The sequence below is a fragment of the Carassius carassius genome, chromosome 20 (assembly GCF_963082965.1).
Source record: "Carassius carassius chromosome 20, fCarCar2.1, whole genome shotgun sequence".
NCBI classification, from domain to species: Eukaryota; Metazoa; Chordata; class Actinopteri; order Cypriniformes; family Cyprinidae; genus Carassius; species Carassius carassius.
The window spans coordinates 31,403,458-31,424,887 of NC_081774.1; the positions used below are offsets into that span (position 1 = coordinate 31,403,458).

A 21,430-nucleotide genomic window follows, 5' to 3' on the forward strand; every position below is an offset into this window, starting at 1 on the left:
GGAAGTCTTCTTGGCTCATGAATATTAATTAGATCGCGTGTGCGTCGCACGGTAGTCCTGATTGGACAACATAAAGAATAAAGATTTAAAAACAACGAGTTTTTAGTGGGCGCCGAGTGGGCGCCAGTAGCGGGCAAATAAATAATCCAAGCGATATTTTATATAATCATTCGAGTTATTTTATTTGTCCGGTACTGGGCGCCCGCTTTTTAACGTCTCTATTGTATCCAATCAGACAGGAGTACCGACAGACGCACACGCAACGTAATTAATATTCATTAGCCATGCCATCGGCAGAGCAGGATTGGAAGTTAATACAATCGATAAGAACAATGTTCCGCTGTCTGAACGCGTAGTGCTAGCAATTTTTTTTTTTTTTTTGAAGATATTATGTAATATTTGTGTAACCCACGCTTGGACAAGGAGAATTTAAACGAACATGGAGGAGGTAAACAAACTGTTTGGTATTAACAACAAATTGCTACGCATAAAGACGCCGAACATGTGCTGTTTTGCCATGTAGAGTTTCTACGCTACGTGTATTCTGCTTATATGTTCTTGTTTTATGTCGCTGTACTTTAATTGCATGCTTTTGTACAATAATCATGCATTTAAACGCCTGCCTATTTGAATATTACACTAAATTGAATTGGTATCTGTTAATTAACTGATTAAATATTATGTTGGCTGTAGGAAGCCTGCAACAATTTCAAATCCTTAAGGGCGAAGTTTCAAGAAGAGATCCAGGCGAGGCACAGACCTATGGTTCCTGATAAACCCAAACGCCTCCCAACATCTGTCACGAGTCGCTCTGGTCTGATAACCATGAGCCTTTCTTCAGCTGTGGAGACCAAGGCCGCAGGTCCACGCCGGGTCATTGTGAGAGAAGACCAGAAAACACCCTCAGGGAGACGCCCTGTGTCTTTCCCAGACAATACATCTGAAGTCTGTAGGTCTGGAGATGGCCAGAACAGGCAGTCACTCAAAGTTCGCCATTTGCCCCTCGTGTTGCCACTTCCAAGCGAGCCAAAGCATGATTCTTCTGCACCTCCTTCAAAGGGCATCACCTCTCCTTTTAAATGCATCATGAAACCAATTCCTACACCTTTCAGCTCGGCCAGAGGTTCACTGTGCACTAAAGAAATAGGTAAAAATGGTCTGGGGGGTTTGAAAAACAGTGGCACTTTTAATGTTCAGGTGGAAGAGTCCAGGAGTTCGGGAGCTGGGGACGTCCAAGAGACCAGGGCGTCAAATCCTGGATCGCTAGATCGCTCCGCTTCACCAAACGATTCGCTGACAGATTCATCTTCGGGAAGCGTTACTCATTTCTTTGACCAGCATGTCCTGAGCACACTAGAGAAAGCCAAGAGGAAGCTCTGTCAGAGGAACCTGTTGGTGTGCGGCAGACCAAAGGGCTTCTACTCCAGTAAAGCACCAGTGCAGCACACAGAGAGTCCTCCATCGTCTACTGAATCTGAGAGTGGTCACCCAGAGCTTTCTCCATTGAAGGCTAATGCAACGTCACACAGTAAGTTGCAAAACTGTGGAATCTTTTACGTGGATGCATATGAATGTTTGCAGTTTGAGTTTGTGAGAGACAAGATGTAAAGTTACTTTAATGTAAGACCTGAGGAATAGATTTTTTTACACCTGTTCTTGTACTTTAGGTACCGTCTCTGTAATGGTGCATGGTGCAGTCACGCAGCCTCAGAAAGCATGCAAACCTCTCCCTGACCCTGCATCCTTAGGCCCTACACCCTCAAAGCCTCCTAGACCCCCACATGTGGATCTGAGCAAATATAAGACTGGACTTCATGTCTGTGAACCAAGCGAAGCACTTAATACTGGTTTGTAGAAGTTCTCTTCATTTTTTGAGTTATTGCTCCTTGATTTTTGCTTAGAAGCAAAAACTATTTCCAACAATAACAGTGATACCATTATCAATAAATGAGCTACAATATCCACATTATCTTCCAGAAATCATTCATGCTGAAATAATGAAAATTCAGCTTTGCCTTCACAGGATCAATTACATTTTACTTTTACTTTTAAACATTTACCAGACGCTTTTATCCAAAGCGACTTACAAATGAAGACAATAGTAGCAATCAAAACCAACAAAGGAGCAATGATACGCAAGTGCTCCGTTAGCTGAAAGTAACGTAACACAGCAAGCTGTTTGTTTGTTTGTTTGTTAACGCTATAATAGATAAAAAGAAAACGCATAGAAGAGAATCTTTTTCTAATGGAAAACAAGCAGTTAGAAATTTCAAGTCTTGAATTGTCATGTTTCTTTTTATGTTTTTATTTTAAAAAAAAAAGTAAACAAATAGATAAAATAGAATACGAATAGAGTGCTAGAGATAGAGCGTCAAATAAAGATGGAAGAGATGTGTTTTAAGCCGGTTCTTGAAGATGGATCGAGTTGAAGTCATTCCAGCAGGAGGGAACAGTTAAAGTAAAAGTCTGTGAAAGTGATTTTGTGCTTCTCTGGGATGAACAAAGCGCTGTTCACTTGCAGAACGCAAGCTTCTAGAGGCACATACGTCTGAAGAAAATAGTGTAGGTTATAATCAGATTGCTGCATTAATGTACTGAAGAATGTGCAGTCTTACATCTCTGTTAAATGGCATGTTACAAGCATTTAAAACATGGCTTTGTTAAATTTTTTCCAGAATCTGTACCTGAGCCTGAGCTTCAGGCCACTGTTAATGCATCACTTGAGGACGCAAGCGTTCCTCCCCCTGAATTTCCAGATTTTGACATTTCTGCACCGGAAGCCAAAGATAGTAATGGCATGAATCTATTGGCCCTGGACTTCGAGGCCACTGAATTTCCAGAGCTTGATTCGTTGCCTCCACCTCCTCCTCCACTGCAAGATGAAGACGACGGCCTGTGTTCACAGGCTGTGTTGGTCCAGCGGTGTCCGAGTCCTCTTCGTCCGAAGAGCATGCGTTTAGAAGACGCTCTCTGTCAGTCCTCAGAGGAAGTGAGAGATGTGTCCAATACAGAACCAGTGACCTCTGACCTGAGACCCAATGGATCACACACTACCTTCAGCCTGAGCAGAGAACACCAGCTGCCATCACATCCAGCGTAAAAACATATGTTTAATGTGTCTTATGTAGGATATTCCTGAAATGATTATTAATTGTGTGACTCCAGGGTGGTATTCTCTCAACATAGTTCTTTCTCTTTCATTACACTGCAGTCAAGACAAATCAGACTTGTTTTTTTCCCTCAGGTCTTCTAAACAAGAGTGTTTCCATGAATCCTTTGATAATGTTTATGAGGATGTGCAAACAGTCCCCAGGTTTCCATTTGCTCAGAGCTCTTATAAGTGTAAAGGAGCTCCTAAGAGTGAGTATTATGCCAACAAAACAGTCTCATTCACAGAAAACTAAGAGAAAATGTGATTGCACATGTTTTCCATTTCAGATCCGTATGCAGATACCAGCCTTGTGGTGAGTGGTTGTCTTATATTTGGCAATCGTTAAATTATTAAATTGCATGTATAGTTTAGTTGACATTATTTGATGATTTAGAGGTTGATGTTATGTTTTATGTATAATGTAAGATGCATGATCATGATGCCATGTTAGTTTTCTCGTTCTCTCTTGATTTGTTTGACAGAAGGAAGAAACATGGAGGAATATATGGCATGTCACTCAGTGGTTTGTCAGCATTTATTTCACTCTACTGTTGTTTGTGAAATGCAGTCCACAGCTTAAGAAAATAATAAAATGTTTTATTAACTGTATTTTGAAGGTCTAATGCAGCTGAAGATCAAAATGACCAGCATGATAGGTATTATGTTTTCTTTCGTTGTTGATATGTGACCCTGGAGCACAAAAGTAGCACAGATATATCTGTAGCAATAGCCAAAAATACACTGTATGGGTCAAAATTATACATTTCTCTCTTATGCCAAAAATCATTAGAATATTAAGTAAAGATCATGTACCGTGAATATATTTTGTACATTTCCTACCGTAAAAATATCAAAACTTAATTTCTGATTAGTAATATGCATTGCTGAGAACTTAAGATAAGATGATCTTGTTATTTGCCAATATTGATTCAGATCAAAGGAAGTTAAGAGTCGTTCCTCATAGAAGCTGACTTGCAAGAAATGTGTGATTGTTTCAGAAAGAAGCAGCTGAGTCCTGAACATCATGAGGATAAAGAGCAGAAGAAGAAAGAGAAGCAGCGTCTGGAGAAGGAGAAGAAAGAACAGAAAGAGAAGGATAAAAAGAGAAATGAAATGCACAAGAAATTTAAAGTGAATTCAGATGCATACATTAAAATCACACCTAATAAACTCAGTGGATGTCGGCACATTAGATGCAACTGTATTTCAAACTAACTGGCGTTTATTTTAAAGAAGACTGCACAAGTACACACATGTTTAAGTGAATGCAGTTCCTGATGTGTTTCTCAATAGATCACTGGACTGGAAGAGCCCATGTATCACGCCAGAGTGCTGGCAGACAGCAAACTGAGAAAGTACAACCTGGCCGTCAAAAGTGGGGATCTCATCAGCATCATCCGAACCGTCAACTGCCCCAAGGGCAAATGGCTCGCCAGAGACACCGACAACAGATGTGAGACAATCCTGACAATCTCTGATCTCTTAGCCATGCAGAATATATGTGTGTCCCTGGAGCACAAAAGCAGTTTTGAGTCTCTGGGGTATATTTGTAGAAATAGCCAAAAATACATTGTATGAGTCAAAATTATATATTTTTCTCTTAAACTGGTTTTGTGGTCCAGGGTCACACACATGTTCGTTCTTTCCTGCACCACTCTTTGGGATGAATAAACCCAAAAACAGACATCAGCAAACTGATTTATTGCTATTCTCCATCCCATTGGGACTCAAATGATACATTTTATTCCTATTCTTATTTTTGATTTTAATATTTGTATCCCCCAGGATACGTCGCCCTTGTATAAATTCATGAAAAACTAAAAAAATTGTTTATCATTGCTTGTTACAACATGATTGTAATTTCTGAACACTTTTTAATACAGACCTAAGGTTAGTCTCTATTTAAAGACAACGCATAGATAGCAGATCAATGCTGAAATAAGAAAGCAAGTAAAAAACAAGTTATAGAAGTTTAGGTTTACAGGGAAAAAAAACTATATATATATATATATATATATATATATATATGTATGTTGTACTCCAATCAAAGCCGTATATCTAACTAAGTTATGTTCCAAATTTGAAGTCGATATTATAAAAACTTTGTTTTTTGTGAGATTTTGTTTGGGCTCTACACCAGAAATAAGCCAAACTCTATTTGATGCAGTTTTCGGTCACTCAAAAATCATTACATTTCTGTCACAATATCACTTCTATTACAAAACAGTCACTAAACATAGAACCTGGACTGTCAGATCTTTCTATTATATCATGTTTTGTATCTTGATTTATACCCTTACAAGGACGACGTATCTCCTTAGATTTCCTGAAACGTTTAGAGGCAGATGTAAGCATTTAATTCATTACATTTCAATGTAAACCTAATATGCTAATGCGGAACAAAAGCTTTTACGGGTAAGTCCCCTGTAACATGTGTAAATATGTGAACTAAATCAACTTTTATCGGAGGGTGAGTAGATTTCCCACTACATGCAGTTTTAAATGCTTCCTGTGAGCTAAACAAAGGCTGCAGAAATGAATAAATATTCACAACAAACACCCTTTCACTGCTTCTCTCAAATGTTTGTACCCCACAGAATACGTCGGTCCCTTTGTCCAAAAATTTCACCCGAGAAAATCTCATGCATGAGTTTATTTAAACCACTCTTGTCGCTGATACAGCTTCACTTGATTGATTCTGTGTTGGTGTTTATAGATGGCTATATATCTGTGATGAACGTGGAGTTGAACATTAAGGAGATGCTTGAGCTTGGAAAAAAGGTATCACAGGCCACTGGACGAGGCCAAACTGATGGAGATAACCTTAGTATCAGCAGCAGGTAAAGACCAAACCAGCAACACACAGCATGTACAAACCCGGAACAACATGCATTACATGCATTGGTTTAATTGTACACTTTATTGTATTCTCCTTGTTGATTGAAGACCATATGTGCTGCTGCACTCATCTGCAGAGGCTTAGTTTGCATAAAAATGAATAAATAATAATAAATATAGTGGCAAGCAGCAATAGCAGGATTTTTAGGAAGACTGTAGTTGAAATATAGTTTTAATACTGCACTTCATGGATGGCCAGCATCCAAAAGAAATTCAATGTCCTCAGAAAGTTGCTTCCCAAAACAGAAGTGATAAAATAGAAAGCTTCTAGGTTAAAAATCAAGTAAGATCTAGTAATGACTCAAATCAGGCCCTGCACTGCTGCAGTCCATAACAGTTTTACCCAATGTGGCTCCTGTGTCATATAACAGAATATGTGAAGCACATCATCACACGATAACTGTGGATCTGAATCTGAGACGCTGTGATCTTTGCAGGTCCTCTCATCAGAATCCTGTGCTCACCAGTAGCTGTGAGTTTTCTCTTTTCTCCTTTTCTTGTTTTCTTTATACAGTCGAGCTCGAAAATATTGGCACCCTTGCACTTCATTAAATATCTGATCTCTGTGCTTTTTTTTATTTCACTTATTTAAATCTGAAAATAGGACTGGACTCTCATTATATAACCATCCAGTGATCTTCCTGCATCTTTTGCAGAACTGCAAAAAAATAAATATTGAGAAAATCATCTTTAAAGTTGTTCAAATTAAGTTCTTAGCAATGCATATTACTAATCAAAAATTAAGTATATTTACAGTAGGAAATTTACAAAATTTACAAAATATGTTCATGAACGTCAATCAATCATTTTGACCTATGTTTTAGTTTTTTGGGCTATTTCTACAAATATTCCCCAGAGACTTAAGATTGCTTCTGTGCTCCAGGGACACAAATATGTTTTAATAGGCTTTAATCTTACTGCCTGGCCACTTCATAACAGAGCCTTGTTTGGTCTTAAACCGTTCCTGAGTGCTTTTTGAATCGCGTTTAGTCCCTGCTTTCTGAAACTGGTAAGAATTTGCCTCCCAAATGCTTCCTTTCACACGTCTAAAGCATCCAGTGGCAGCAAAGCAGCCCTAAAACTTTTATTAATGATAGACAGTCTGGGCCAGTTTATAGTTTTCTCAACCGTGCAGAGAAGACGTAAATATGTGGATATCAAAAGATGTGGTGGTGTCACTTTCTGGATGAAATTGTGGATGATTTTTGTGTGTTCGTCCAGTCACTGATGACAGCGAGGAGTGGATGTATGAAGATGACACGCTCTCGCTGTCTGCTGAAAATGCGTAGGCCTCCACTTCGTCTCATAAAATGGATTTGAGCCGTTTATCTGAATCGTGCACTGATTGTATTCTTCTCTTTCTAGGAGTCAGATCAAAGCTTCCTCTATGCCTGAGCTGTGTAAGTATGCGTTTCACTCTCTCAGTGTGGTTGAATGTGTTTTGTGCTGTTGTTGTTGTTCATCATGTCTCCTCTCTCTGCTCAGTTGATGATAACTCTTCTGCTCCTCATCCTTTCGGTGACTGGAGTATTGAAGACGTCCAGACACAGTGAGTGCTTTGACGCTGCAGATAAACTGTTCATGTCCAGCAGTGCACACCAATATTTGAAGACCGTTCAAAGAATTATTAAATAAGACCCAAGATGATTTTATGTACTGTTCCTCACTTCTTTCAGGAGCACTGGTGATGTGTTTAAAGTAAATTTTTTTAATTGTAATTTTTTTGTCCATTCGTGATGATTAATGTGTTTACATGGATAACTTGTCGTCCTGACCCCAATTAAAGCTTTTTTCCTTGCATAACACCTAACAGATGAAGGGAGATTAATTCTGAAGTTATTTTTACATTTTTATTTGTAGAGTATCTCTACAATTTTTTAGGTATTTCTTCTAGGAGTGCTATTACTTTTATATTCTTTAGTTATTTTTATATTATATTTCCAACTTCATATGTGACAAGCACAAACACACAACGCAGTCTTAAGTCTCTGGGGTATACAGTATTTGTAGCAATAGCCAAAAATACATTGTATGGGTCAAAATCATCCATTTTTCTGTTATGCCAAAAATCATTAGTATACTAAGTAAAGATCACGTTCATGGATATTTTGTTTCCTACTGTAAATATATCAAAACTTCATTTTTGATTAGTAACATGCATTGCTAATAACTTCATTTGAACAACTTTAAAGATTGTTTTGCTCCCTCAGATTCCAGATTTTCTAATAGTTGTATCTCAGACAAACATTGTCCTCCAAACAAACCACACATCAATGGAGAGATGATTTATTCATGATGCATACATCTTATGACTGGTTTTGTGGTCCAGAGTCACATATAGAAATAATGCAATGTTTTCTTAAAACCACATTTTCTCGTGTCTATTCACTGTTTTACTTGTCTGCTACATTTGAATAGTCATCAAAATTAAAATACAATTAACAGTTATGTATTTATAGCTTGTATAGTACTATTCATAATGTCCCAGTGTCTTATTCTTATTTATTAATCATTCAGTAATCAGGTTTTTAATCATGTAGAGAAACAGAGGCAGATTGTGTGATCACGTCACTTTCTTCAACTGATATCTCGTCTGTATTTCTCCACAGAGAGGCAGAAACCTTCCAGTTCGCAGACATCGATCTCCTGCCTCCTCCAGCTCTCTACGCTGACTCTCTGTGAGCTGCGTCTGAGGTGTGTGTGTGTGGATCATTACTCCATTCATTTCAGCCAGTGAAAGAAACCCTAACCAGCAAATACTGTACATACCCTGATTGTTTTATTTTTCCCTCCACAGTGACTTTGACGGCGTTCCTCTATCAATACCAAGGAAAAAAGACAACTTAGTGTAGCATTTTGATAAATAATATCTTCAATGTTGAAGTGTGAGCAAGCAGTGGTAGACTGACGGTGAATGACAAAACAAAGACAGCTTCGGGGTTTTAATGAAATGGGGATGTGGCACTTATTCATATGAAGTTGGTGGTCTGATAATGTGTTTGTTTAGTAATGAAACTTGTGAAATAAAATACAAAATAAATGGACGTGTGTACAGCAGTGAGTTTTACCTTTTTTCTCCTTTAGCTGTTTTCAACCTCTGATGAAACAGTACATTATGAGATCTATGCACATCACTGACTGTTTCATCATGTCTTTCTCAAAACTATGCGGCCACGTAAAGGTAAAATATTATTAGGTAACCCAGGATATGAATATCTAAATTTAAATAATTAATCTGTACAATTAAATGTGAAAATGATAAACGAATAACTACATAAACAATGTATGCATGAATACTCGTGTTATGAAAATCAAGGTGACGACATGTGGCATGATTGTGTGAAAATAAAATACAAATCGTTCATTTGTGAATCATTTTTTACAGAACATATCTTTGTCATATTTCCTTTTCTATACATGTTATTTTATTTTTAAGAGCGTTTAAAAAAAAAACCTCGCTAAGCCACGCCCCTTTGGTGTCGTTCACAGGAAGTTGGTCCGCTCCGCGTTACTTCCGCCCGAGAGCCGGAGCAGTAGCATGAATAAATGAATGTAGTGCAGCTGCAAATGAAACTGTATTTTGTCGTTTACTGTCTCTAGGTGAGTAGACCGACACGTTGATATACTTCAGTTTATCCGCCTGTTATCACAGGTTCTGTGGTTGTTCTAAAGGTCTTCTAATGAATGTTGTTCGTCGCAGGTGATGCGGAGCTAGTGTCTCACTCTTTCTCAGGTAAACATCTCAATAATGACACCAATCTGCTCTGTTCACTCTAACTAATGTCTTTTCATTTTACTGATTTGACTTTGCGGGCGATTTTGTGTCGACATTTCCTTTTTATGAGTAGATTTCATTCAATTTGACAGTCGCTCAAAATATTATATCATAATTTTCAATTACGTTATTGTGAGCGACCGTTTGCTATCAACGATTTTATTATTATTATTATTATTATATAATGTGTTAACACATTATTTTGATGGTCCCATTTGAGCATTCTGGTGACAATAAGTAACTTTGCACCTACATATCAACTAACTCTCATTAGAGTATTAGTAGCTTCTCTGATTAATATCTGCTAATGTTTTTGTTATGGTCTCTTAACAGACGATCTTCTGACTTAAAGTAACTTTGCAAGCACATATACCAACCGTAACCCACACCTAATGCTCTAATGAGAGTGTAATGTTATTTACAGTCAAACAAATGTATTAAAAAAGGATCCATCACAATAAAGTGAAACCATTATTGTTACTCTAATACAGGCATGAGGCCATACGTTATGTGCCTGTCCAGAAATGGACTTTATACGTACAAACACATTTGGCTGTGAGGTTGTTAAGGCTTCAACTCTGATGTTTGACCAGTGAAAGTCATTATAAGTGTTTGATTGATCAGGTGTGTTGGAGAAGAGCAGTAGGTGGTCATCATGGGTCTGTTGTCTGACCCCAACCGCAGGAAAGCCCTGACTGGCCTCCTGACCCGCCTCAACACACCCATATGGTAGGTGTCTGACCTCTGACCTTTTGAAATCATCACCGCATGCACCTTCTTCACTGTGGCATCACTTCCTTGTGTGTTCTCCATGTCTCTGGTGCAGTGTTGTGTGCTTCCTGGCGGCTGTGGTGTGGTTCATGGGCCTGGCGTTCGAGCCCTTCACGCTGCGCTCGTACATGTCCGAGAACGCCATGGGCTCCACCATGGTAGAGGAGCGCTTCTCCTCCGGGGAGCGAGCGCTGGCCCTCACCAAGGAGTTCAGCGCTCACAAGAGGAAGGCTGGGTGAGCATCACACGGGAGTCACTGCTGTGTGATTGAAGCAGGTTCAGTCAGTAATGATGCTGGTCGTGTCTGCAGGGGGATGCCGGTGGACTGGTTAGTTAAAGCCATGCGATCCAGAGGACTGGAGGTGTTCACCCAGAGCTTCTCCCGCAAGCTGCCCTTCCCCGACGAGAACAAAGAAAGATATGTGAGTGTCTGTGTTATTCTCTCACCAAACTGAATGCTTTTGCATATGCGTAAAATCATTTTATATGTGTAGGCATATAGACAAGATGCAAGACGGAAGTCACTTGCATGCTTTAACTCAAACATTTCTGTGGCACGACTTGCTTGTGCTTTTCAAACCTGTACCAGCGGTCCGCATCTAAATGCACATGCACAAAATGTTTACATGTATATATTTATATGACTTAAATTACAGATAAATATATTTAATATATAAACATAACATTTTTCTTAAATATACCCGTGTGTGTGTGTAAACTAAAGCTTATTTTGGATCCAATTAATCTTTTGACTGAATCGTTTGAATATACAGTATATAAAAGGTCACTTTTGCTTCAGATTTCTGTTATTATAATAATTGTGCAACAAAAGTACAGACCGTGCAAATGATTTTCCCAAAATACACAGACAATTGGAGAGTGCAAATTGAGTGCAGTTGATAATCAGCGTGTTCTGTTCAGATGGTTCGAGGCACGAATGTGTACGGGATCCTGCGAGCTCCTCGCGCTCCTCGGACAGAGGCTCTGGTCATCACTGCCCCCTGCAGTCCTGGAGACAGCAACAACCAGGCGGTCGCTCTTCTGCTGGCTCTCGCACAGTATTTCAGGAGTGAGACCCTTTATGAGCACGCTCTGTTATCATACTCAACCTTGATTTCTATCAGTCTTGCATGACAAAGTTACAAAACCAATCTTTACTTTAGTTTTTATTCCCTTGATATTACCTTAATAATATTAATAAAAAAAACATAACATAAGTAAAATGTTTCTATGGTACCTTTAAAAGTTGCATGAGTTTGAAGATGGAAGATGTGCCCGTTATTTGGCTTGTTGACTACTTTAACCATTAAAGATAATTTGAAGGTTCTTCTGTAAATTAGCGAGTAATGTCACACATGTAATGACTAGAAAATTGACGTTTGTGTAATGCATAAAAAAAGTAAAAATGTTTTTAAATGTCAGAACAGCAGTTTAAAGCCTTATGAAGTGTTTTTTTTACATTTTTATTTGCCATTTGATCGGCACCAATTTGCACATTAATTTGCATAATCAGTCTAAAATGTTACATGTTTTTTTGTGAAAATTTGACATTTTGTTGAATAATGTTTTTAATAACTTTTCCATAACTGTTAATTATCCTGGGAATTCAATGTTTATAATTTGAATTAGGTATTGAACTATTGACCAAAACCTGTTCCTCTACTAAATCTGGTAAAATATCCATGAACAGATGGCTACATAGAGCCTTCTGTCTTTATGTTTGTAACTGCTTAGAGCCAAGAAGTGGCCAGGCCCTGCCAAATATAATGTTTCTCTTGCATAGATATAAAAATCTTATTGCATTTAAGAATGATATCCATTGGCGTAAAAGTAGCCACTCTCACTACTGAAATTATGGATGGATTTGAAGATGCTAAATTACAGTTTTCATATTTGAACTTGACTTGATAATGCTTAATTTGGGTAAACGGCATAAGACTGGTGCACAAAACAAATACTGTAGATCTAGATGGAAGCCACTAGATTTTGATTGCATTGATGCAAGGATTCCAGTTGTGTTTGCTTTAGTTTAGTTTTGTCCCCTTCTTCTTTAAAGACCAGATTTATTGGGCCAAGGACATCATATTCTTGGTGAACGAGCACGATCTGATCGGCACGCAGGCCTGGCTGGAAGGCTACCACCACACCAACATCACAGGTGTGTACAGGTCAAGCATGCTAACATGACCTAAGAACCCGATTCTGTAATTGAACGTATTTGAATTGAACACATTCCCGGTTCTGTCCGTGTTTATGTTCCCGGTTCTCACTCTTGCTCAGGAATGGAGTACTCGCCGCTGCAGGGTCGCGCGGGGTCAATTCAAGCCGCCCTCTCATTGGAGCTCAGCAGTGATGTCATCACCAGCCTGGACCTGGTTTTAGAAGGACTCAACGGTCAGCTGCCCAACCTGGACCTGGCCAACCTCTTCTATGCCTTCTGTCAGAAGTTAGGAGTCCTGTGCACCATTCAGGGAAAGGTGGGCTTCTCACGCACAATGAAACAAACTCGCATTACTTTGTCTTTATTAATCACTAATTACATTTTAATAGTGGTTTTAGCTTACTACAAACACAAGCTCAAGCGTCTAAACTACTTCGAATCTAATCAGTAGTTTCTTTTTTAAAATAACACATTATATACCCATTTTCTATTGTTATTATAACAACACACCATCCACTAATTCCAAACTGAGTTGAACACTAAACATATTTTGAGGAATGTTGTGACCAAACAGTTGACGGTAGCCATTAGCCATCCATTTTTGTTCATACCATGGAAGCCAATGGCTACCGTCAACTGTTTGGTCACCGACATTCTTCAGAGTATCTTCTTTTGTGTTCAGCAGAAGAATGTAACTCGCACAGTTTTGGAAAAACCTTCCTCACAAGCTGGCTTTGATGTAAAAATCAGAATTATGGAAATGTATAAAAATTTAATAGGGATGCACCAAATATCCGGTGGCTGATAATACTAGCCAGAAATATATATTTAATAACACATCCTCTGATAATAATAGCGTTGTGGGATTATACATCATTTTGGATAATTCTGTATATCTGATTCTGTTGCATGGAACTGAATAAAAAAAAAATTATTTAATAATAAGGTAACACTGTACAATAAAGTCACATTAGTTAATGTTCGTCAATGTGTTAACTAGTTAGTTCAAGTTAGTAATTCCGAGTGCATTAACTGTTGATCTTTATAATGCATTAGTAAATGATGAAATTAACATTAATTTAGATTAATAAATGCTAAAGAAGTATTGTTTTTTCTAAGCTCATGTTAAATAAAGTAGTTAACTAATGAACCTTATTGTAAAGTGTTACCAATATCAATATAAATTCAGTCCAATATTATTGTTTCTTTCAGTAAAAGTGTGGTTATTTTTAATTAGCCTGTGTTTTTTATATTGAGTATCATTAAAATTGAGTTAAATAAAAAAAGTCTTGCAAAATTACTTTATATTGTTTAATAAAATAGTCAATAAATCATTGCAAGGCATTTTCGGTTTTGGTTTTTGGCCAAGTGCATCCAGAATTTTTGGTTTTCCCCAGAATTTTCATGTTGGTGCATGCCTAAGATTTATGGCAATAAATTTACACAATGGGTTTTGTTTATGAACCAATTAGCCTATAAAATGCAAACACTGAAAACTGCCAAACTGATGCCAAACCAGTTCAAGTTTGGTCCACAAATGAGACGCGCTCAATCAGAAAACCGCCCAATCTGGCAACGCTGTTTCCACTGAACCTGGCTAGCGTTGCTGCTGATTGTGTGTTAGCTCCAGAGGAATGACTGGGACACGGCTGAGGGCTACACTCACGCGGCGCAGACCATGATGCTGATGGTGCTGAAACAAGCTTGTGGACGGTCCTGGGGAGACCACGGCCTCTTCCTCCGCTATCACATCGAAGCCGCTTCCATTCGGGGCATCAACAGTTTCAGACACTACAAAACGGACATCACCACCATTGGCAGGTTTGTTTTTGCATCGCACAGGAAATTAGCTGTGATGCATGAAAATATACTAAGAGCCATGACAAATGCTAACCAGCCAAACACTTTCTGATATTGTTTGATCATGCATTCTTCTGAATTCAGCTCTTCTTCTGTTTCACAGATTGCTGGAGGGAATGGTCCGTAAGCTCAACAATCTCCTGGAGCGTCTTCATCAGTCGTATTTCTTCTACCTCTTGCCCTCTCTCTCTCGGTTTGTCTCCATTGGCTACTATATGCCAGCGTTCGGCCTCCTGGCTGTCATCTTACTGCTTCGAGTATCCTTCTCAAGACTGTGTCACTTCAGATTTTTAATACAAGGGGAAGTAAAAACTTTGGAGGCAGATTTTCCACTAAATAAACTCGAGAAAGACAAGAAACTAATTTAATTTATACAAATAAATAGAAACTAGGACATGGAGTATAGATGAACGAATCATTGAAATTATATATACAAATAAAAAACAAAACAGTGTGGATTTAATCTATAAGAAACCATTTAGAATAATCTGTACTGAGCTAAACTCTAGTCATTTTAATAGGAGTCCAGACTGTGAGAGCACATTTCCCCACACAGACAGACTTCAGTGTGCTTCTTATATCGCTACTAATGCTGAAGGACTTGTTTTATAAGATGGACCCAGAAAAACTTTTACAATTTCTTTCAAAAGTCTAATGTGGCAATAAACTTAAATCAAGGCAAGTCATATATCACTACTCTATTGACAGTAAAATGTGACCACAGCTTAAACTGGTCCATGTGTTTGCATGTTTATAAACCACTGGGTAATGCAGTATTTCCGAACATTACTCTGTTTTTCCCAGAACACAATGTGTTTGTTATAATCCTGAGTGTGAGTGCAGGCGCTGGATCTCTGGGTTCATCTGGGAGCACCAGCTCTCACAGCAGTGGATGGAGTCACTGAAGCAGAGCAGGTGAGTCTCATCACATTCAAACCTAAGTGTTTTTACATGTACAGAATGGAATATTTGATGTTTTTTGATAAATATCTTAAACCGGAGAGTGGGATAAGTTGTTGCATGCTTTCAGGATCTCTGTTGTCAAGTAAAATGTACATAATTTGTACATATTACATACTGTATGCCGCCCTTCTGAAATGTTGCCAAGAGCTAAAACATTAAATGAATTCCCGCTTGTGTAATTAAAGGTTATGGCATTAATTTGAGGTCTAGCTCCATTCAGCTTAAAAATGCACACTTATCAGAAACCTGTACATAAAATTATGTTTTAGTCAAATGTGGTAACATTAACAAGTATTTTCAGTCAAAAAATATGACCAAAACACAACATAAGGGTTAATTATGATTATTTTTTATCAAAGCAAAATAATAAATATGCTGTATTGGATTCAGTGATGTAAGCCCAGTTGTCGTTGTTTCTCTGTTTCTCTGCAGCCGTCCAGTCCGGGTGTGTTGACCGTGTTGACCCCGCTGGTCATCAGTCACCTGACAGGTGTGGCGCTGTATCTGCTTCCTGTTCATCTGCAGGAAATGGCTGTGGAGCACTTCCCTGTGTCTGAAACAGAAGCTGTGGTGCTCACTGCTATAGCCATCTACACCGCAGGCCTGGCCCTGCCACACAACACACAGCGGTACACACACACGCATTCTGCTGCAGATAATATTGTGTAATATGTTTACTCTCCAGCATGGATCATGTGTTTGTTTGTGTCTGTGGCAGGCTGCTGTCTGGAGAGGGCACGGAGCAGGGCTGGAAAGTGTTGAAGCTCACAGCTTTGCTCTATCTAGCAGTGCTGTTGGGCTGCACAGCCCTCATTAACTTCTCTCTGGGGTTCATCTTGGCCATCACGCTGGTGCCGATCACCGCCAGCATCACGCCGCACATTCCCAAGTATGCACATCTCATCAAATAATCACTTATTTTTGTCAAGCATGCTCTACAGATACTCTGACCCAATTTTTGTGAGCATTAGACAATTTGTTGCATCACAATATAAGCAAAATTGAGACATCAATAATGAGCATCAGATTTAATAACATTCTTCTGATGCAGACCCAGTGTTTTCAAGTATAGACAATGAAAACATAAATAAAAGATAATCACAATATTTTCTACTGTAGTTTGCACAAACTATATTGATAATGCATGGTCACATTATTTTATCCAACCCGTTAAATGAGCACCAAAGATTCATTTTTAGATTGTGGATAACTATATTTTAATGATGTGACTTTTACATGCATTGACACGTTTAAAGATTCATTATATATATATATATATATATATATATATATATATATATATATATATATATATATATATATATATATATATATATATATATATATATATGAAAGAGAGATCTTTTTTTTTTTTAATTACTCTGATGATTTTTTTTTTTTTTTTTATAGAAGTGATCTGGTGACAGAAATTGATTGCTTTGTGACAGGAGAATGCATCAAAACAAATTCAGTTTGGGTGACACGGCTGTTTTTGGTGTAGCCCCTGAGCAAAATCTCATAGGAATCTAAATTTTTGTGATATCAACTTCAAATTTGGAACATACCTTGGATAGACATATGGCTTTGATTTCGTAGTGTTATATATTGTGAAAGCAGGACACTTGGCAGTAAAATCTAAACTCAAATTTCATCCTGTGAAAGCCATTTCATATTTTCTTTTAAAATAAATAAAAAGAAAAGTCGAAAGAATAGAGAACGCTAGTGTTAGGGCCATCATTTTCATAAAAAAGACAACAAGTAGTCAGAATAGAAATGGAATAGAGAGTACAAGTGTTAGAGGGTCAGATAAAGATGGATAGCCATTTCTTGAAGATGGAGTATTTGGAATGATACTATACTCGTCAAGGTTAGTCAGGGTTCCATATTTTGTAAATGTTTTTTAATAAAAGTTTATATTGTGTCAAAAACTGATATGTGACAAAAGAATGCATCAAATGTTTTGGTACAGTGCCTAAACAAAATCTAAATTTTTGTGATAACTTCAGATTTTGAACATAGCTTGCATAGACACATGGCTTTGATTTAATAGCAGTTTTAGATTACGAAATATTTAATACAATTTATTTGATATAAAATACAATAAAAAAGTTGAGTACAGTAAATTCTTTACAATACATTTAAACTTCTATAACTATAAAAAAAAATGCTTTAACTTCAGCAAGAGACCAACATAAGGTCTGTTTTTTCAGAGCATTCATTTATTAAAAAACGGGGTTGACGGTTAACAAGGATCAATCATTTGTAAGAAGTTATTACTATAGGACGAAGTGTTATCGATTCTGAGTACCGTGACTGTGTCACACACATTGTGATTTGAGTGCGGTCAGTGATATCACTGTGTGAAACTGTGGTCTCTAATCTCATCTTTCGCTGTGTGTGGTGTCTGTTAGAGCTCTGAGCGCTCTGGTCATGGTGCTGCTCAGCCCTGCCTTCACCATCCTCTACTGCGTCTTCATCTACCAGGAGCTCATCGAAGCACCCGTCAGCATCGGAGAGGGATGGATGCTCTTCCTCTCGGTCATCTCGCAGGGCATTCTTGATCACGCTCTCTACGGGTCGCTCGTATATCCACTCTTAGCCCTTTTCATTTATCCTTGCTGGCTGATGTTCTGGAACATTCTGTTCTGGAATTAACCTCAAGGAGCTTCAAATGCAGCTGTTTTTAAAACGAACCCCACTTTGTGCCAATCATGAAGAGTTCTTGTCCATCTGTGGGTATTATCTGCTGTTAGGGATTGGCAGAAGGAAGATCTCGGAGGATATCAGGCCGGATAAAGAGGATTTAATGGTGTGGAATCAATGATAAGAGTACTTTGGTCCAAGTATTGAGTGTTTCAGTTTTGGGGAAGGGATTTGCATGAAGACGTGTATATGAGAAAGCAAAAATGTTCCAATTCATTAGAAAATAAATGTAATATTGCTATCAAATGTGTGGACATAATGGTTCCTTTTTTTACCTTATAATGGAAAAGGCTTTGCATAGTTTGACATTTTTGAACTCTGGGAAACTGGAAGCTTATATTTAATATGGTTTGATAATGAAACTTGTACAAAACGATTGTTACTTTAAGTCAAGCGAAGCTCTTGTAATTTAATTCTCTGTGCACATTACAAAAGGCAGAAACAAGATAACTCAACCGTAAAGAGTTTCTTAGGGTTGTCTTCTTCAATGCATTATATTAAATTTAATTAGTTTCAGGCAACACTGGATTTATATGCTCTGATAAGTTATGCACGTAGGTCTTTGATTACTAAATGTAATAAAAATATTTGTGTGCATTTATAAGAAGCCTTCCCACATCTCAAGTGTTAATAAATGGGTAATATTAATACAATTTTAAAAAGCTTAGTAAAACAGCAGTAAATATGACCCATTGTGGGAGGATAGATGATCTGAATTGATCAGTCAAGCCACTAATGAGAAGCTCTATGTTGGTAGGTCATTAATGAACAAGAACTGTCCATGTTATGAGATGTAATGGAGAATATTTCTAATTATGATCAATAAACAGTGTTTGGATCAAGTAACTGATTTGAGGAATTCTTTACAGAACTGCTCTCAGAGGTCAGACCAACACTTGTCCAGCGAACCTATAGCGACACCATGGAGAAGAGTCCATGGAAAGCATGAAGTTAGGTCAAAGAGGAGGTGTGAAATATTTTTGTCGTTTTTTTTACACTTAAAAATAACCAAACTCTACACTGTACTATATGAAAAATGGCAAGAATAAATAAATAATAAAAACATTTTGGTGTAAGAGGCTGAGAAACGTCAGAACAAAACAAACTAGACTTCCTGATTAAAGCTAATTGGAGAGTTAGACATCATCTGAAAGCTGAATAAATAATCTTAGTACATAGGGCAATATTTGATCGAGATACAACTATTTGAAACTCTGGAATCTGAGGGTGCAAAAAAATCAAAATATTGAGAAAATCATCTTTAAAGTTGTCCATATTAAGTTCTTAGCAATGCATATTACTGATCGAAAATTACGTTTTGATACAGTAGGAAATTTACAAAATATCTTCATGAAACATGATCTTTACTTAATATCCTAATGATTTTTGACATAAAAGAAAAATGGATAATTTTGACCCATACAATGTATTTTTGGCTATTGCTACAAAGTGACTTTTGTTGACTTTTTTGTCAAATATTTTCTGCACAAAGCACCAAATTATTTGCAAGCGCCATCTGTGCGCTTTCTAATTCAGAGTTAAAAGTGGATCAAATTCATGGACCCAAAGCATGCATCGTCGCTGACAAGGAGAGTTAGTCAAAAGCAACCTATCATGTAAACTGGACGCACCAGACTGCCTGCTGCCTGACTCCTTAGAGTCTGAAGTAGAGACCTGCGCGTGTTTAGTACCGCTCCCGCAAAGATTTGTCATTTTTAGTCCCGCTCCCGCAGTGTTTAGTACCGCTCCCGCAAAGATTTGTCATTTTTAGTCCCGCTCCCGCCCGCATCTGTGATATTATGTGATATTATGGCAAATGCCCGCAAGACGGCAGGCAGGATCAGGGGCGGCGCTAGGACGTTTTTAGCCCCGAATAATTTTGTTAAATTGTGTCTCTCATAGAGCAAAACAATTAATCAGAAAAAGAAATGTGAATAAGATTACAGCAGCCGTGATTACCTAATCATGTGCATTTTACAGTTTTATTTATATTTTTCCATTTTGCATTAAAGCGATGTGCTTTTTTGCAGCGTTGAGCAGCGTTGCGCACTTGATATTCTTGATGCTGCTCTGATGCACTACATTACGCAATGCTCTGTTTGTTGTTAGGATGACTAAAAGTTCAGCAGTCTAGCTCATCAATGTCAAAATGATTAAAGAAGCGACCGAATGCCTGGTAAAATGCAAGTAGATAAAAATGTAATATTTGACTGTTTTACAATAGAAATGATCAACTACCGACAGTAGCCTATCCGGTGACGCAAATTACTCAACTTTTTAATTTATTTATTAAATTTTGCTTTTTTTAATTGAAAATATGCTATAATTTCCTTGATTCACAAGTTTAGATTGCTTAAAACGTTTTTATTGCTGACAAACAGAATCTCTCTCACAAGTACAAATTATGAACGCTACTTTAACCATTTATATATTTTACTTTACACTAATATTTAATTTGCGGGAGTGCAGCGTATCATCCCTTCCGCCCGCACCCGCAAGTGCACCGGATCATCCCGCCTGCGCCCGCAATGACCTTTCAAAATTTGTCCCGCGCCGCACTGTTTTGCCGAAGTGTCTCAAATGCACGGCTGACCTGTCATCCTTCACACAAATATAATGTTCTGCAGCACACGGCATCAATCAATCACATGCACCAGCCTCCCAGTGTAAAACATATACAAGGCAAAAGAGGCTTGCATATAAGAAGCTTCTGGACTCACGTGCAACTCCAACCAGAGAAAGCACTGCACATGCAGAGAGAACACAAGCCTCCAGTTCACACGCTCGACTTGAACAGTGGCAGGTGTAAAGTGATTCTGAAGATCATTCTAATCACGTGTAAACACATACAAGAGCTCAGATTAAGCCACAGAGACGTTATAAACACTCATGCATATTCAAACAATCATTGATGAAATGTAAATTCCTTGTAAGTCTAGATGCACTGTAGAGACTCTACATGTGTGCCTTACTTTAAGCTGATAATAATGACATGATGGGATATAATCTTGCTGTAAAACTAGCTTTTAGTTATTATGCTATGGTTTTATGGTTTATAATAGGCTTTTTTTTTGTAAACTCTCAATGAGAGGTACTCATGCAGAATAAAATATTTATATAAATTCAGTACTTTTTTGGCAATGCTATG

General features: G+C 37.9%; 2 protein-coding genes across 3 annotated transcripts; both read left to right on the plus strand.

Moving 5' to 3' along the window:
• The first annotated feature begins 303 nt into the window (after nucleotides 1-303).
• Nucleotides 304-9,106, plus strand: si:ch211-188c16.1 (uncharacterized protein LOC562677 homolog). Of its 2 annotated transcripts, none has more exons than XM_059502540.1 (16): nucleotides 304-448; nucleotides 694-1,528; nucleotides 1,668-1,847; nucleotides 2,676-3,096; nucleotides 3,245-3,383; nucleotides 3,634-3,674; nucleotides 3,769-3,814; nucleotides 4,160-4,282; nucleotides 4,445-4,604; nucleotides 5,868-5,991; nucleotides 6,487-6,521; nucleotides 7,271-7,334; nucleotides 7,415-7,449; nucleotides 7,535-7,598; nucleotides 8,659-8,743; nucleotides 8,847-9,106. In XM_059502540.1, the coding sequence occupies exons 1-15, from the start codon at nucleotides 440-442 to the stop codon at nucleotides 8,729-8,731; spliced, it is 2,349 nt and encodes a 782-aa protein (XP_059358523.1). In that variant the 5' UTR covers nucleotides 304-439; the 3' UTR covers nucleotides 8,732-8,743; nucleotides 8,847-9,106. The 2 variants fall into 2 exon arrangements, with proteins under 2 accessions (XP_059358523.1, XP_059358522.1); XM_059502539.1 differs by having other exon boundaries at nucleotides 3,769-3,807; nucleotides 4,150-4,282.
• A 419-nt stretch (nucleotides 9,107-9,525) lies between these two features.
• gpaa1 (glycosylphosphatidylinositol anchor attachment 1) lies at nucleotides 9,526-18,294 on the plus strand. Its single transcript, XM_059502541.1, has 14 exons — nucleotides 9,526-9,649; nucleotides 9,750-9,782; nucleotides 10,449-10,553; nucleotides 10,651-10,830; nucleotides 10,906-11,017; nucleotides 11,517-11,664; nucleotides 12,652-12,753; nucleotides 12,876-13,072; nucleotides 14,381-14,577; nucleotides 14,720-14,873; nucleotides 15,460-15,531; nucleotides 16,012-16,208; nucleotides 16,298-16,468; nucleotides 17,991-18,294. Exons 3-14 carry the CDS (start codon nucleotides 10,480-10,482, stop codon nucleotides 18,232-18,234), a joined length of 1,848 nt encoding a protein of 615 aa, XP_059358524.1. The 5' UTR covers nucleotides 9,526-9,649; nucleotides 9,750-9,782; nucleotides 10,449-10,479; the 3' UTR covers nucleotides 18,235-18,294.
• The last annotated feature ends 3,136 nt before the right edge of the window (nucleotides 18,295-21,430 follow it).

What these genes read in the sequence shown, in the direction of transcription:
- si:ch211-188c16.1 (XM_059502539.1), top strand. An exon ending in CAGAGACACCGACAACAGAT is followed by an intron (nt 4,605 to 5,867) that starts GTGAGACAATCC and finishes TGGTGTTTATAG; the next exon opens with ATGGCTATATATCTGTGATG. An exon ending in TCCTGTGCTCACCAGTAGCT is followed by an intron (nt 6,522 to 7,270) that starts GTGAGTTTTCTC and finishes GTGTTCGTCCAG; the next exon opens with TCACTGATGACAGCGAGGAG.
- gpaa1 (XM_059502541.1), top strand. Translation starts at nt 10,480, where the DNA reads ATGGGTCTGTTGTCTGACCCCAACCGCAGGAAAGCCCTGACTGGCCTC. An exon ending in GAGTCACTGAAGCAGAGCAG is followed by an intron (nt 15,532 to 16,011) that starts GTGAGTCTCATC and finishes GTTTCTCTGCAG; the next exon opens with CCGTCCAGTCCGGGTGTGTT. An exon ending in CTGCCACACAACACACAGCG is followed by an intron (nt 16,209 to 16,297) that starts GTACACACACAC and finishes TGTCTGTGGCAG; the next exon opens with GCTGCTGTCTGGAGAGGGCA.